Source organism: Amborella trichopoda, chromosome 9 (genome assembly GCF_054954075.1).
Source record: "Amborella trichopoda isolate Santa Cruz 75 chromosome 9, AtrichopodaSantaCruz75HAP2 v2.0, whole genome shotgun sequence".
NCBI classification, from domain to species: Eukaryota; Viridiplantae; Streptophyta; class Magnoliopsida; order Amborellales; family Amborellaceae; genus Amborella; species Amborella trichopoda.
In genome coordinates, this window is record NC_142344.1 from 7,674,337 (window position 1) to 7,690,546 (window position 16,210).

General features: G+C 33.6%; 1 protein-coding gene across 1 annotated transcript; it reads left to right on the forward strand.

Moving 5' to 3' along the window:
* The first annotated feature begins 10,215 nt into the window (after window positions 1-10,215).
* LOC18424109 (stearoyl-[acyl-carrier-protein] 9-desaturase, chloroplastic) lies at window positions 10,216-15,087 on the forward strand. Its single transcript, XM_006828703.4, has 3 exons — window positions 10,216-10,579; window positions 11,981-12,482; window positions 14,200-15,087. Exons 1-3 carry the CDS (start codon window positions 10,464-10,466, stop codon window positions 14,758-14,760), a joined length of 1,179 nt encoding a protein of 392 aa, XP_006828766.1. The 5' UTR covers window positions 10,216-10,463; the 3' UTR covers window positions 14,761-15,087.
* The last annotated feature ends 1,123 nt before the right edge of the window (window positions 15,088-16,210 follow it).

Consider the following 16,210-nt stretch of genomic DNA (forward strand, 5'->3'; position numbering starts at 1 on the left):
TTAAAGGCAAACTCCTGTTGCAATTGTTGGGCATTTTATATGGCGCAAGCTTTCTATGTTTCTCCTACAACATAAAAGTTCTATCCTCCCCTTACCATCCAACCGTCCAATTTTGATCAAGAGAGCCACTTTCCATTTGATCTTAGATCCGACGGGTCTCAAAGTATTTTATTTTTAATATTTTTATACAATTTGTATGAATATGAAATTTGGTACGTATTATCTTCTCATTAGGATGCACCTATAAAAAATATTAAAAATAATTTTTCAATAAAATATAATGACCAAAACACCCCTTCAATCTTTTAAGGGTATTTTGGTCGTTTTATGTTATTGAAAGTATTTTTTTTTGTATTTTTTCCTAGTGTGAGTTTAATAGAGGAATGGACGTCCAAAATTTAATATCAAAATAATTTATAGAAAAAAATTAAAAATAATATAGTATAGTGACGTGACATTGTGATTGAGACAATCTTAGCCCTCCATTTAAAATGGACGGTTGGATAAAAAAAAAAAATAGAATTTCTGAGATGCAGGGAAGCATAAAACGCTTGCCCTTTTATATGTGTTTCTTTTTGTTCACGATGCTGACAGATTCCAGGAAATGAAAAAAACAACACCATGATTCGACAGATTTTTAAATAACCTCATTCTTGTCCCTGTCAGTTTTTTTGGAAAGGGTTTCAGCCTCTTTTGGAAGATCTAATTACATATACCTAAAGATGTAACATCAAGACAATCTCCCCCAAGTACTTTTTAGATCTCGCACTAAACCCCAATATTGATCTCTACTAATGTTTGCCCCCAGTCAAAAGGTGAGCTCAACTAAAGACCAAAGTACCTTTGCCCTTTAGTAAGGTCCACACCCAATTTTCTCTCCTAATACGCTCACGTAGTTCTTAGTTGCGGTACGGAACTTTTTTTAGAGCGGTTAAGCAGTTTTCAATAGTGATTTGGTAGTTCTTAATTGCAGTCCAGCAATGTTTCTTCTAGATGCATTCTTCGGTCCAGCAATTTGTAATGCGGTCCGACACTTTCTTAGAGCGGTCTTACAATGACAGAAAAATGTTTTGTTTGATAGGCACATAGTGTGGTGTACTTAATTCCATACTCCACTCAAGTGTTACCTTTATTTAGTTGAAAATTGTTTCATGTGGGCTGGACCGCATGACTACATATGCGGTCCAAAAAGTATAAAGCGTCCATCTTAAGGATGGATGCAAGTAGGTGTTCGGTGTTCCATCTAAAAATCAAATACTTTTTTTTTCTAAAATTATTATTTTTAATTTTTAAAATTTACATATTTTTTCATATTCATGATCTCCATATTAGAGATTACATGTTTTTAAAAATTAAGTCCAAAAAATCTCTCAAAAATAGATTATTAAGAGACCCTCAGTTTTACGTAGAAACCATATCCTTATTTTGTCTGTTGCAAACTGCCTTACTTTCGTGTTTAAGAGTGGAGTGCGGTCCCTCTCCGTACTTCTAGTTAACCAACCTTTATGCCCTTTCTGTTTTTTTTTTGCTGCCGACATGCAATGTGTATTTCTCTCACAACCAACTTTTCTTTCCCACTATTGAGATTTTTGCTATCCACTGTCCGTTATCATACATTGAAGTCAATTTCTTACAGTTACATCAATTTTGATAGTTAAAGAGAGTATCGCAATTGACATCACCAGCAACCTGTAAAGAAAACTATAGTCATTTCTTGAGCATTCAACTTAATAAAATACCATAATTTCTTATAAAAGCATTTATTCTATCCTCTTTCACTCTCGATAAAAAAGTATCATTCCTAAAAAATTTGTGTATTAAAAAGCACAAGCGCAGAGTGTTCAATAAATATTAGGAATTAATTAGAAAATATTTTATAAAAAAGCTCGGGCTGGTCTTGGACAGGGCCAGCCCTGGCCCTTGTCCCAAAAAGGCCCTGGCCTAAGCACAGCCCTAGCCCTATTAGGGGCAGGCCGAACCAGGCCAATTCAAATAAAACTGAAAAAAAACAAAACAAAAGGAAAAAACAAATAAAAGAGGGCTAGACCTGGCCGCCTTTGGCCCAGGCCCAACCCTACCAACAAGTTGTGGTTGCCCAGCCCTAGCCAAGCCCTTGGACCACGATAGGCCCCAATTTTTTAGGGTCGCGTTGACTGAGCCAGGCCGGACCACCAGGCCCATTTCGACCCTTTAAAAAAACATAGCAAAAGCCATTAATAGTATATCTTGTCTTGTATGAAAGGAGCTAATTGACAAGTAATTCATAAAATCTTCTTTGGCTTTTTCTCCTAAAATATGTTTCCCATCTTACATCCTCAACACTCAACACCCAATTGTGAGTCGAAAACGCCGTTTGCTTGCTCATATGAAACCTCGAAGAAATTCATTTTTTTAAACTGGTCATGAGACCTATTTCTATTCAAGTGCATAACAGGACAAGAGTCAAACTCTAGCGGCTATTCAGGTGGATAATATCGTTGAGAGACTTTTGTTTATGTGTATGCATACTATACTCCTAAGAGAGCATATTGTCTCCATACACCCTCGGGGAAAGGAATTTTTTTAATCTAAAATTTTGGTAACTATTTAAAAATAACTAGAAGATTATTTCAAAAAATAATTTAATTTTGAGTTTGTAATACTTAGATCTCACCTTAAAAGAATTGAATGGTCTATGTTTAAACTTAAAGACGTTGTTTTTTTCAAGTGCATAGGGAGTGTGATCGGGAAATTTTCTTTTTGAAGGACCGTATATGGATTGAAGAAGTTACATCTCTTAAAATTGGGATCCTATAATTACTCTCATGTCCAGATTTGCATGAGGGAGTAAATAGATATTGTTGCTCCCATGAGAGTACAAATTTTTTTTGGCTTAATTTACTTCCACTCCATATATAATTCCCACGTTAAACCACACCAAGATTATCATTTAATCATTATCCAAAACCAAGATAATCCATTCAACCATATTTGGAAACCAGTGTTTCAAAATTTGCCAGTCTAGAACAAGAATTGCTGAATTGGACCGAGCAAAACCGATCTAATCCCCCGTCAAAATTAGAAATCAGTCTATTTCCCTGGACTCTCCCTGATCTATCAGAGATTCAAATCATGTCAATTATACGATTCCTGCTTATTTTAATTTTTCAGTTTAAAATTTAAAACTAAAATTATTATTAAACTTTTTTGGGGCCGATTCTCACATTAAAGAATATGTCCCGTTCGCCTATCCAAAACAAAATCTCAGAACGGCGGATTTGCCAACCAATCCAGCATTTGAAACACCGCTTCAAATTAAACGCCTACTCTATAAAGGAAAGAAAAAAATTAAGCCCTGATTCACCAAAACCAAATGCAACCGTGTTAAAAAGCCTACTGTCAGCAGCTGGATTACAATAAAATTCGAAAGAAATCCTTGTGACTCAACCGGAAAGTATCTTAGCGGTAGAACTTGGGCGCGTATACTATGCTCATGAGCATAGTGTATCTATATTCCCTTGGTAAAAAAATCAACTTGGAAGATTTTTTTACTTTTAATTTGAAAATTTATCAACTGCTTGATAATCATCATCATCAGAGTTTTTTCTCAATCAAATGGAGTCGGCTGCATGATATGTCATTTTACTCCATTAAAGGTCGTACCCTCAAAAAAACCATAAGTCCTTATATTTTTTTTTCCATCATATCATTTTGAGCCTACCTCTTGTTTTTTTTAGCTTTCCACTCTAAGGTGATTATTCTCTAAAGAAAACATAAAAAAGTTGTTGAGTTTTTTTTTGTTTTTAATTTGAAAATTTATCAACTACCTAATAATCATCATCATCAGAGTTTTTTCTCAATTAAATGGGATCGGCTGCATGATCTGTCATTTTACTCCATTAAAGGTCGTACCCTCGAAAAGACCATAAGTCCCTATATATTTTTTTCTATCATATCATTTTGAGTCTACCTCTTGTTTTTTTTAGCTTTCCACTCTAACATGATTATTCTCTAAAGAAAATATAAAAAAGTTGTTGAGTTTTATAATACTTGGATCTCATCCTCTAAAAAATGGAAGGTCTCTATTCAATGTCGAGACACCATCTTTTCAACTGCATTGATGGTGGAATTAGGAAATTTTTTTGATTGAGGCTAATCTATGGGTTGAAGAGGTTTATCCGTAAATTTGGGATCCTAAAATTATATCCACACGAACTTTTAACCGAGGGAGTGGACTCATGCGAAAGTGTAGTATCTTTTGGCTTAGAATTTTGTTGAGAATTTTAAATCACTCATAGGTCACCATTCTAGAATTCTATATTTAAATCACTTAAATGTTAAGCACGAAGAAGCTATCATCAGCTTTAAATAAAGGGAGAGCACGATTGCTTCATTAACCCAATATTGTTTTATTTTTTTATTTTTGAATAAACCCAATTGATATTACATTTTAGGGCTGTTTGGATACCTGGAAATATATTTTCTGTTAAATATATTATCGGAGTAATACATTACTGCGTAATACATTATGGATTGTTATAGATGCAACTTGGAAAATACATTGTTACTATTTGGCTATGTCTGGAAAAAATATGGGAAATGCATTACTAATATTTTACTAGCACTTGCTTATAAACTATCATTTTTTTTTTTAATCACTAAATTCCAATAAAATGTAGAATTAAAGTCATTATCATACCATTTCAAAAATATTTTCTAATAATAACATCATCACCATTTCAGAAAGATTTTTTAATAATAATTCGTACCATTCTAAAGTCATCATCACATTATTTCCTACTTATTTTACATGACTTTAGCACTTATATGGAATCACATATCTTTTAACATGATTAGACTTTGGTTTCAACATGATAAGTCACTGGAATAATATGACGTAACATATTTTTATTGCTATAAGCTTTATTTTTATTTATTTTTTATAGAAGTCTTTCAAATGTCTCTATATAATTTCAAATAAGCAATAAATTTATGATACTAAATTCAAAATATTTATGGTACAAGTTAAAAAATGGGAAGAAGTTTGATTAGTAAACTGGAAGGTTTGTTTATTGCAATAGAAAATTTTGAGGCATTGGAAGAGAATAAAGAGCTATGATTTATCCACACCAAAATAACTAGTTATTAGGGCTCAAGAGAGAGTGGGCGTGCTTAGAGAAGGAGGATCATCGTATACAAACAAGTTATTAGGGTTTAAAACAGAGGGGGTGGTTTAGAGAGAGAGCACCTATGCATAAGTTATTATGTCTCAAGAAAAAAGAGAATAAGGCTTACCAATCGATAGAGATTAAGGCTTACTACTCAATTAGGGCTTAAAAGAGAGATGGCGGGCTTAGAGAGAGGGCACCTATGCAAATCTCAAGAAGAAAAAGAATAAGGCTTACCAGTCGAGAGAGAATAAGGCTTACCAGTCTAGAGAGAAGCGTCGCTTTGGTAACTTACTCAGACGAGTTTGAAAGGGAAGAGTCGTTTTGGTAACTCAGACAAGTTTGAGAGGGAAAATGATGGATTGGCATTTTTTTAAATAGTTATAGGAGAAGCATAAAGCAGAGTGACGCACGAAAGATTTTTCATTTAATAGATTTTTCACCTCTCACCATCCGTAATCGGTTCAGTGATTTTTTAAAAATATGAGGTATTCTCTTTCCATTTCTTTACTATTAGGGATGGTTAGGGTACTTGGAAATCTATTACATGACATAAATTAGAAGGAAATATATTGTATGTGAAATATATTACTGGCATAATACATTATTGTATAATACATTACTAGTAAATGGATTGTTGCTGTTTGGGTAGTATTTAGATGCAATCTAAGAAATACATTGTTATTGCTTGGCTATGTTTGGAAGAAATATAGGAAATGCATTACCAACCTTTTACCAGCATATACCTATAAACTATCATTTATTTCTTTTTTGTCACACAAATTCCACTAAAATACAGAATTATTATTTCTTTCTTTTTTGTCGTAAAATTCCACTAAAATATTGAATTAAAATCATCATTACACCATTTCAAAAAGATTTCTAATAATAACATCATCACCGTATTTTAAAAATATTTTCTAATAATAACTTGTACCTTTTTACAGTCATCACACAATTTCCTACGTATTTTACATACCTTTGGCACTTACATGAAATCACATGTTTTCTAACATGACATTGGTTTCAATATGATAAGTCATTGGAACAATATGATTGGAATAATATGATTTTATTATGATAAGCATTATTTTTATTTATTTTTTGTAGAAGTCTTTCAAATGTCTCTCTATATAATTTCAAATAAATAATAAATTTATGATACTAAGTTACTAGTTAAAAAATAGAAAATCACACGTTTTCTAACATGACATTGGTTTCAACATGATAAGTCATTGGAACAATATGATTGGAATAACATGATTTTATTACGATAGGCCTTATTTTTATTTATTTTTTACAGAAGTCTTTCAAATGTCTCTCTATATAATTTCAAATAAACAATAAATTTATGATACTAAATTCAAAATATCTATGTTATTAGTTAAAAAATGGGAAGAAATTTGATTAGTAAACTAGAAGGGTAATTGAACTATAAAATTTTGAGGTATTGGAGGAGACTAAAGACGTATGTTATTTCAATTTAGATTTTAGTAATCTGAGGATTATGTTATGTGAAATTTTTTATTATGATTGTATTGTGTAATTTATCATTGATTACTGATTTTTATTTTTTATTTTTGTTTCTTTTATATGACAGTTGATGCCTTCAAATAAGGAGACAAGCTTAAATTTTTTTATTATTTTTGTTTTTATGTGACAACTGATGCTTTTATATGAGAAGAAGGTAAGGATTAATTTTTTTTTTTATTTTTGTTTTTATATGACAACTGATGTTTTCAGATGAGAAGAAGGAAGGGATCATCTATATTAGTTATTATGAAGAAAGAGTTTACGAGAGAAATTTTTTTAATCAAAGGATCACCTATATTATGAAGAAAGAGGGCTGACTAGAGAGATTTTTTTAATCAGTGAGAGATCACCTATGCTAGTTATTATGAAGAAAGATGGCTTACTAGAGAGATTTTTTTAATCAGAGATGGATCACCTATGTTAGTTATTATGAAGAAAGAGGGCTTACCCGAGAGATTTTTTTTAATCAAAGAGGATCACCTATATTAGTTATTATGAAAAAAGAGGGTTTACCGAGAGATTTTTTTAATCAGGGATAGGTAGGCAAAAACACGCCCAATATTTCTCAAGAAAGAGAGTATGGTTTAGCAGTGAAGAGAGGGAGCGGGCTTAGAGAAAGCCAGTTGTTAGGACTCAAGAGAGAGGGAACAAGTTTAGAGAAAGAGGGTGAACTTATGCAAACCTGTTATTATTGCTTAAGGAGGAGAGAGTAGGGCTTAAGAGTGTAGAGAAAAGCGGCCGTTATTATCTCTCCAACTAGAGTAGGGTTTACCAATGAAGAGAGAAACGTTGGTTATTATGGCTCAAGGAGATTATTATGGCTCAGGAGAGAGTATGGCTTAATAGTAGGGTTTACCAGTGAAGAGAGAAGCGTCGGTTATTATGGCTCAAAGCGAGAGTATGTCTTAAAATGTTAGGTATTGCATTTTCTTCTTTGGCTCAAGGAGAGAGTATGGCTTAAAATGTTTGGTATTGCATTACTTTTTTTTTTTTAATTGTTCAACAGTAAGAATCGAACGTCAACAGCTAGTGCTAACCACTCATGTACAAGCCCCAACTATTTTAACAATTAAATATGAAAATAAAAATAATTTTCACATATAGATAAAGAATTTTAGAGAGAATTTTTATTTGAGAAAATAATTTTACCCTACACATCATTTTTTGGGGGTGGTTCTTTCATTGTATATATATTGCAAAGCTGTAATGTACATTTACCTACAATATACACTTTTCTATCTTGTTTGATACTCATATAAAAAGGAAAGAGCAATATTTCTTTTGTTGCCTTTCCAAAAACTGAAATATTTAATTTGGTTTCTATTACTCCCTCTTAAACTTGGATGGGAGGCATTTGAATGAGTGATAAGTAATCCAAGAGCAACATTTTCACTTATGGTTTAACTCAATGTGCTTTGTTTGTAAATGAAAAACATGATTAAGTGTCATGTAAAGAGCACTAATATCATCAAAACGAAATTGAGAGGGATAGAGAGACTTTTTTTAGAAAATAATTTTGTCCCACACACTAATTCGTGTGGCGTTTCTATCATTCTATATATATAATGATAATACAATGGTTTAATATACACTTTCCTATCTTGTTACATGCAATATGTTACATACAATATACACTTTTATATCTTGTTATATTTTCCTCTAAAAAAGAAAGAACAATATTTCTACTGTGGTCATTTCAAAAACTGAAATTTTTAAATTTTGTTTTACTTTTATTAAGGACAAGCTTTCTATGCTTTCCCTACAATATAAAGCTTATATACTTCCCCTTATCCAATCGTCCAAGGCTTTTATGCTTCCCCTACAATATAAAGCTTATATACTTCCCTTTATCCAATCGTCCATTATGAATAGAGGACTAAGAATGCCCCAATTACAATGTCATGTCTCTACATTGTTTTATTTTTAATATTTTTTATATAAATTATTTTCACATCAAATTTTGGGTGTAAATATGCATTTGTAAAAATATATTAAAATAATATTTTCAATAAAATACAATGATCAAAATACCTTTGAAACTTTCAAAGAGTATTTTCGTCATTATATTTTATTAAAAAATAATTTTTAATATTTTTTGTTTGTGCGCCCCAATGAGAAAATGGCAAGTATCAAATTTTATATTCATAAAATTTGTATAAAAAATTTAAAAATAAAATATTATGAGATGTCGCATCTAAGATCAAATGAAGAATGACTCACTTCATCAAAATTGATCAAAGATCTACTATCGTGTAGGGGAAGTATAAAAACCTTTCCCTTCTATTAGTGGGCTTTAATAGCTTTTTATTGTAAAGCAAAACTTTAACAATAATAGGATATTTAGCAATACATTTCACATAATATTATTAAATGAAAGCCAATGTGATAAAAAAATTTAAAATAATAGCTGTATTTTCAATATAGATGAATTACAAACGAGTCCCGACAAAAATGATCCCATCAGATAATATATGACCATTTTCTTTGCTGAGAGTTAGTCCTTGATTGTGTTGTTCAACTCAATATGATGAAAGGGAAAGGCTCATGTATTTTACATTAAAACAAGGAGGGTAATATTGTCCGGTTTTGAGAAACTGCCACCGGTTTTGCATTGTTCTAAAAGGACCAAAACCCACTGCACTTTCCTACCTCTTTGTTTAAACTTCAATAAACTCACATTAAACAAATTAACCTCCTTAATTTTATCGACGAAGGTTTATTCTTCCCAAATATTCCTATTTAGAGAGAGAAAGAAAAGAAAGCAGGCAACCCAAGAGAAAAAAAAACTTGTAAATATAAGTACTATTTCAAAAGAAAGAGAAAAACAAGTAAATTAGAGCGAATTATGTAAACGAAAAGTTACAAGGACTTAAAAAACTCAGTTTTCTATCACATGTAAAAAATAAATAAATAAAAAAGTTTATATAAGATTGTAACTTTAAAATGTAGAATTAAAGATACTCTTAAAAAAGCTATCAAGTTTTTTTTTTTTTTTTAATATTAAAAAACCCTCTAATTGAATATGAATATATATATAAAAAAGATTTTGAATATTTTCAAGATTTTCATATCTTTATAGATATATTCGATTTTAACGATTATTAAAGTTTAAAATTTTATAATTAGATATAAAAATAGATTTTTGGATAATTTTAAGATTCTTTTACGTCAAAATTATACGTCAAAATTATATATTATGATAAAATTTGGAGATACGTATTGTTTAAGGTTGCGACCACCGGGTGGAGAGATAAAAGGGTTAGAGGGAAAAAAAAAAAATGAAGGATAGAGAGAGAAAAACTGGATCTCTCCCGGCTGGTGCGGGAGGGGGCCGTGAAATCTAGTGGCGCCCGCTCACGGTGTTTGAGTGAGGGCATAGCTGGTTATGCCACGTGTCACGACGTCGTTCCCTCCATTTGAACAAGTGGAGAGGACGATGAGACAGAGAGAGAGAGAGAGAGAGAGAGAGAGAGTGGTGGAGAGAGAAATAGGGCCACTTCCTATACATGGCTCAACACCCCCATTCATGCATTTTGCCGAGTGTGAAGCTCTTCTCGTGTGCGTCGCAGGCATAAGGCCTTATTTCTCTCTCTCCCACCTACCTTTCTCTCTCTAAAATATTTCCCTTCTCTCTCTCTCTCTACCTCTACATTTCCTGATCTCTTTCCAGAGCTTTGCTCCTTATTCCTGCTATTTCCTTCTCTCTTGATTTTCTCCCCTCTTTCTCTCTCTAAATATTTCTCTCTTTCTAGATTCCGTGATTATTTGTGCATTTAGGGAGATATGGCTTTGAAGCTTTCGCTTCCTTCACAATCCTCTTTCCCAAGTCTAGGGCTTCAGCGCTCAAGGCCTGGATCTGCTCGTTTCTTCATGACCGCCACTCTTCCACCAAAATCCAAGTAAGTCTTCTTTCTTCTCCTTCTCCTAATTGTTTTTACCTTTTGCATGTTGTTTCTTGATAGCTGGAAAAGGAAAGCCCTATTGGAGTTTTTGGTTTTTTTTTTCCCTCTCTCTCTCAATTTTTTTGATTGTTCCTCTGAGATTTTGGTTTATGGGTTATCTGAGCTTTAATTGGGTTCTCTCAATTCTTTTCTTCTATTTAATTGGGTTCTCTCATTTCTTTCTTCGCTCTATTGGAGCTCTGATTTACTTATTGGGGAGGTTTTGAGTTGGAATCAATGTGTAGAATGGTTTGGTGTTTTTAATTGCATTTTGAGTCGATCCATTGAGGGATTGGAGATTAATTTGCTCATTGTTAAGATTGTTCCTCATCTCATTGTTGTACAATTTTGTTCGGATGTTGATTTTATGGAAGGGTTTGTGATGAGGATCATTTTTTCTTTCTAGATTTTGCCTGTCATGCATTTGATAGTTGCGGTTAAAATCTTTGAGAATGTCTAGTCACACTATCTCTCTTTCTCTACACCTCTGAGAAGTAATGGTGTATAGGCAATATGTGTTGGAACTATGCTCAGTATAACGTAAACATTCAATTAGACTATGCTCAATATTGTGTAAAGATTTAATTAAGTGTCGCCATATGATGTTTCCAAATTTGGATGACATAATTTGAGGAAGTATGGGTTTGTTTTTCTTTGTATTTCTCTTTTGAGAAGCTAAGGCATGCAAATTGTTTTAGGTGGTTTTGCATGCAAGATTTTGAGGAACTGTTTCTCCTGGTGTGCTTTTGGTACTTCATGCTTTCATCTATTTTATTGCGAAAAGCGGTGTTATATGGATTGAGGGTTTGAATAAAGTCTACTGAGAAAGCATACCTTGTTCTTTTTGTTCTCTGTCTTTTCTCCTTCAAAGTTTTTCCCTTCAAAATGATGGTTTATGGATTATATTCAAACCTCGATTTTGTATGAGAGCTTGGGGAGATTTACTTTTCCTAATAATAGATTATGTAGAGTTTTATTTTATTTTACTTTTTGACTGTGAATTTCTGATTCACATTTTTGTAATTGGATGTGAGAATATGCAAAAGTTGGTGTTTTTCGTGTTTGTTTTATAGTCTTTTATGAGATAATTCTTAATTTCAAGAACATAAGGAGCAGAAACTATTTAAGTGATTTCTCTTGTTTGAAAAGAAAAAAAATTGAATTCAATCTGGATTTTTGATGGATAACGATCTGGTTTTTTCGGGGATATTGGTATTTATTTTGTTCATCATTCTTATTGAAGTGTTTATAGTTTATAGATAATATATTGATGGATCAAATAAGAACTTTTTCTTCTAAAACGTTTGTTCAGTCTTTTGACCTGTGTTTGATGATAATATGAGGTTCTTTTTTGAGCAGGGAGATTGACAGTCTTAGGAAGCACCTCAGCCCTCGAGAAGTGCATGTTCAAGTGACCCATTCGATGCCTCCAGAAAAAATTGAGATCTTTAAATCCTTGGAGGATTGGGCAGAGCACCATATCTTGGTCCACCTGAAAGCTGTAGAGAAGTCATGGCAGCCTCAGGATTTCTTGCCTGACCCTTCTTCCGAGGGTTTTCTCGATGAAGTGAGGGAACTAAGGAAGCGGGCTGAGGAAATCCCAGATGATTACTTTGTTTGTTTGGTTGGAGATATGATCACTGAGGAAGCTTTGCCCACCTATCAGACAATGCTCAATACCCTTGATGGTGTTCGTGATGAAACTGGGGCAAGTCCAACTTCTTGGGCAGTTTGGACCAGGGCCTGGACTGCTGAGGAAAACAGGCATGGTGACCTTCTAAACAAGTACCTCTACTTGAGTGGGAGAGTGGATATGAGGCAGATCGAAAAGACGATTCAGTATCTTATTGGATCAGGAATGGTGAGCTTCAAAGTTATTACTGCATACATCAAGATTTTATTTTGCCTTCTTTTGGTTTTGTTGATTGCTTGAACTATGGGTTTGGATCTCATTAGCTCACTGTTGATACGAAGAACTCAAAACTGCAATTTTTAGTATTTGTTTCTCAAATGGTCCTTGAAACATGGAGCAGATACTTATTATATAGAATTTATTTTGGTTTGTTTTGTTTTCTCATTCATTTTTGTTGGTTCCTTTTATCTTTCAAGAAAACTGGTTGTAAATATAAGCAAATAAAAAGCCTTATTGTCTAGACTTTAAGCAAATGATCCTGCTTTATTACTTCTACAGAAGTTAGATGCTTTAATTTGGTTCGAATCTGTTTATTTTATTCATTTGTTGAATTTTCAAACTAATAAGCTTGAAATGTTGAATGGTTGTCCCATGATTTATGTCAATTCTTCTTTGGGAAATTTTAAATTGTGTTGGGTATATTGCTATGTCAAACTTGCTTTGTTGAGAATTTTGGCTGATTATCATTTTGGTTGTTCTCTATGTCGTCATACTATTGATGCTCTTCAAACCAAGCTTCAGTCTTTGGATTTCATTGGTTTTCTTCCTTTCATTTACCTTTTTTGATGGTCATCAGAAAATTTCATTAAGTGGGGTTTGGCCATGTAGCGTAGTGGTAGGGACATCTTGTTACCTCTCCTTAATCAGTATGTGTATCAGTCCAGACAAACATAATTTTGTATTATTAACAAAAGAAAGTGCTATATTTTTGAAGTGCGAGTCACTTCTATAAAAGACAACAGGTTTAGCTACAATTTAAGTTGACCTCTAGAACTACTGGCCTGAGGGATTTTTTTTGGCAGAAATTTTTCACGCCTTTGGTTTGAAAAATAAACAATTCCATGAAAAAAAATATATTTTGAGATCTTGAAGGCCTTGATCTATCATTTTTGAAATAGACAGCCTATGGTCATCGAAAATGAAGGAATTGATTTTCCCCCATTCTTGTTGTGCAAATTCATTTTTCTTCTTTTTTAAAATTTGATCTCCTAAATGCAAATCTATATGTGTGCCAAAGAGGTCCATTAGACCTCTACTTTCCAAAGTGGCTTATGTTAAAATATAGGCCTGTCGTCCTATATAACCATTTTCCTTCTGAAATTTATCTTTGTCTATGCTTCGGGTGCTAATTTGTCCATTTTGCTGAGAATTATTTGGAATGAAAGTAACAATTATTCAGAAATTTTCATTTCAGACAAAAACTAAAAGAGACTGAGATTCACTATGTTTTGGTAAAAAATTGAATATATTTGATATTGAGAAAATTATTCTAACACTCAAGTATGGAAATTGTTATCCATTGGGTCTTCAATCATCACTGTCGAGTGCACCAATGGATGGTGCTGGAGAGGCTGGGATCCATCAGAGTAGGTCATTCCCTTTCCACCAGCATCCATCATTTCATCAGTTGGTGACGACCATAATTTTCTGTGATTTGAGACTCGTAATATTCCCTAGGGATCTTGATTATGGTGTACTTTCCCATGGATAATTTGGTAATACTTGTTTCTAGAAGAATCTACTTGGATTTTTGATGTAAAACGACTTCTATGTTGAATCTCATGTTTCCTCTCTCCCTTTAATTTTTCATTCTTCCTTTTCACCTTGGTCCTCTTTATTCCATTCTTCTCGCCTCTTTGATTTTCATTCTTCTCGCATTTTCTAGGATCCACGCACAGAGAACAGCCCCTACCTTGGCTTTATTTACACATCTTTCCAGGAGAGGGCGACCTTCGTATCGCATGGTAACACTGCAAGGCACGCAAAGGACTATGGTGACATGAAGCTAGCTCAGATCTGTGGAATCATTGCTGCTGATGAAAGGCGCCATGAGACTGCCTACACCAAGATCGTGGAGAAGCTCTTTGAGATTGACCCTGATGGCACAGTCTTGGCATTTGCTGACATGATGAAGAAGAAGATATCCATGCCTGCTCATTTGATGTATGATGGGCAAGATGACAACCTCTTTGAGCATTTCTCGTCTGTTGCTCAGAGGTTGGGGGTTTATACAGCTAAGGATTATACAGATATACTAGAATTCCTGGTTAATCGATGGAATGTTGAGAAGCTAACGGGTCTTTCTGGGGAGGGGCAGAAGGCCCAAGATTTTGTGTGTGGCTTGGCTCCAAGGTTTCGGAGGCTGGAAGAGAGAGCCCAAAGTCGGGCAAAGCAAGCCACAACAGTTCCTTTCAGCTGGATTTTCAACAGGGAAGTTCTTCTGTAGAAGGGCCTCTAAGGTCAGTTATACTGCTCTTAGACATGATAGGATTTCTTTCACACCGGTTGCTCTGCAACCACATTTTCATTTTGGGTTGTTCTGCAATGGGATGCGGGTTAGGTGGTAGGTCTCTGAATCATCATTTGCCGTGTTCTCTCGATGTTTTGCATGTTGGGAATTTCGTTGATCAGGTGTAGTTTGAGGTCCCCGGTTTGCTTAGTAAGGTTGAGCTCTTGACATGGGAAATGGTGATATAATATGGATCCATGTTTGCAGTATCTGATGTAAGGAACTTCTTTTATATTGGTTATCATACTCATTCTCTCATTGTAACATGGATGTATAATGCGTGACACTATCACATTACATCTTTTTGTTTTCTTTCTTCCATTTTTTCTGTTTCCTACCACTTTCAATAATTTGCAGTGGTCATCGTTGCACGTTTTGGGAATATCTTATTGGGAAAGCAGACCAATACACGATGTGCCATACTGATGGAGCAATCCACTTTCCTTTCTCAAGAGAGGATGGTGGAGATGAACTTATTGGTTGAGGTGATGGACATTCACCAGGAACTACAAAGTATCGCCATCATGTATTCTCAATAGTTCTGAGTCTTCTGACCTACTGTTCTTTTGAATTTTTGAAATTCGCAGCATCATGCACCATTAAAACGAGTATGGTACCTAGCCTCTCCTGCACATTCCCTCCCATCTGTTACTTTCATTTGTGATTATCTCATTTATAATTTACTATCGGGAAGAGTATACCATACCGAAGGACATTGCTCCGGGCTACATTCAACATCTAAACATATTTCAAAATCTATTGAAAATTAGATGGAATATCAAATTCTTAATGAGACAGAAATATCAAATTCTATTAACTATTCAATTGAAATTAGAAATCTGATATTTCATTTCATATACAAATTGAATAATGAATAAATTAGATTGAAAATAAAATTGAAAATCAATAGAAATATGATATTTATGTAGATGAAATTACCTTTTATGCAATGTCCAATGTGAATGTCCCTGTGAGCCACTCACAAGTTAGTCTTGAACCACTCATCGGAGGTAAACAAAGGTGAGGAAGCCTTGGAGTACCATATACCACAGTCAACTCTACTGTGGCATACTTTTCCCTTACTTTTAAGTTCCATTGTAATTGATTTTTGAAGTTTCCTAAAATGTTGAGAAAACTGGACTAGGCTAGATATTCCGCTGTATTTGAGCAGAACCAGACCCTTTGCCAAATTTCTGGCCAACGACCGCCACATGGAGACGATTCCATATTTCAGTTATCATAATGCTTCAATCTCACTTTTTTCCTCAATTTTTTATGGGATTTCCTATAGAGTTCTTATTGTAATGCTTCAATCTCATTTTTTTTTCAAATGTTTATGGGATTTCCTATAGAGTTCTTATTGTGCATGTGTAGATAATGCTAAAAA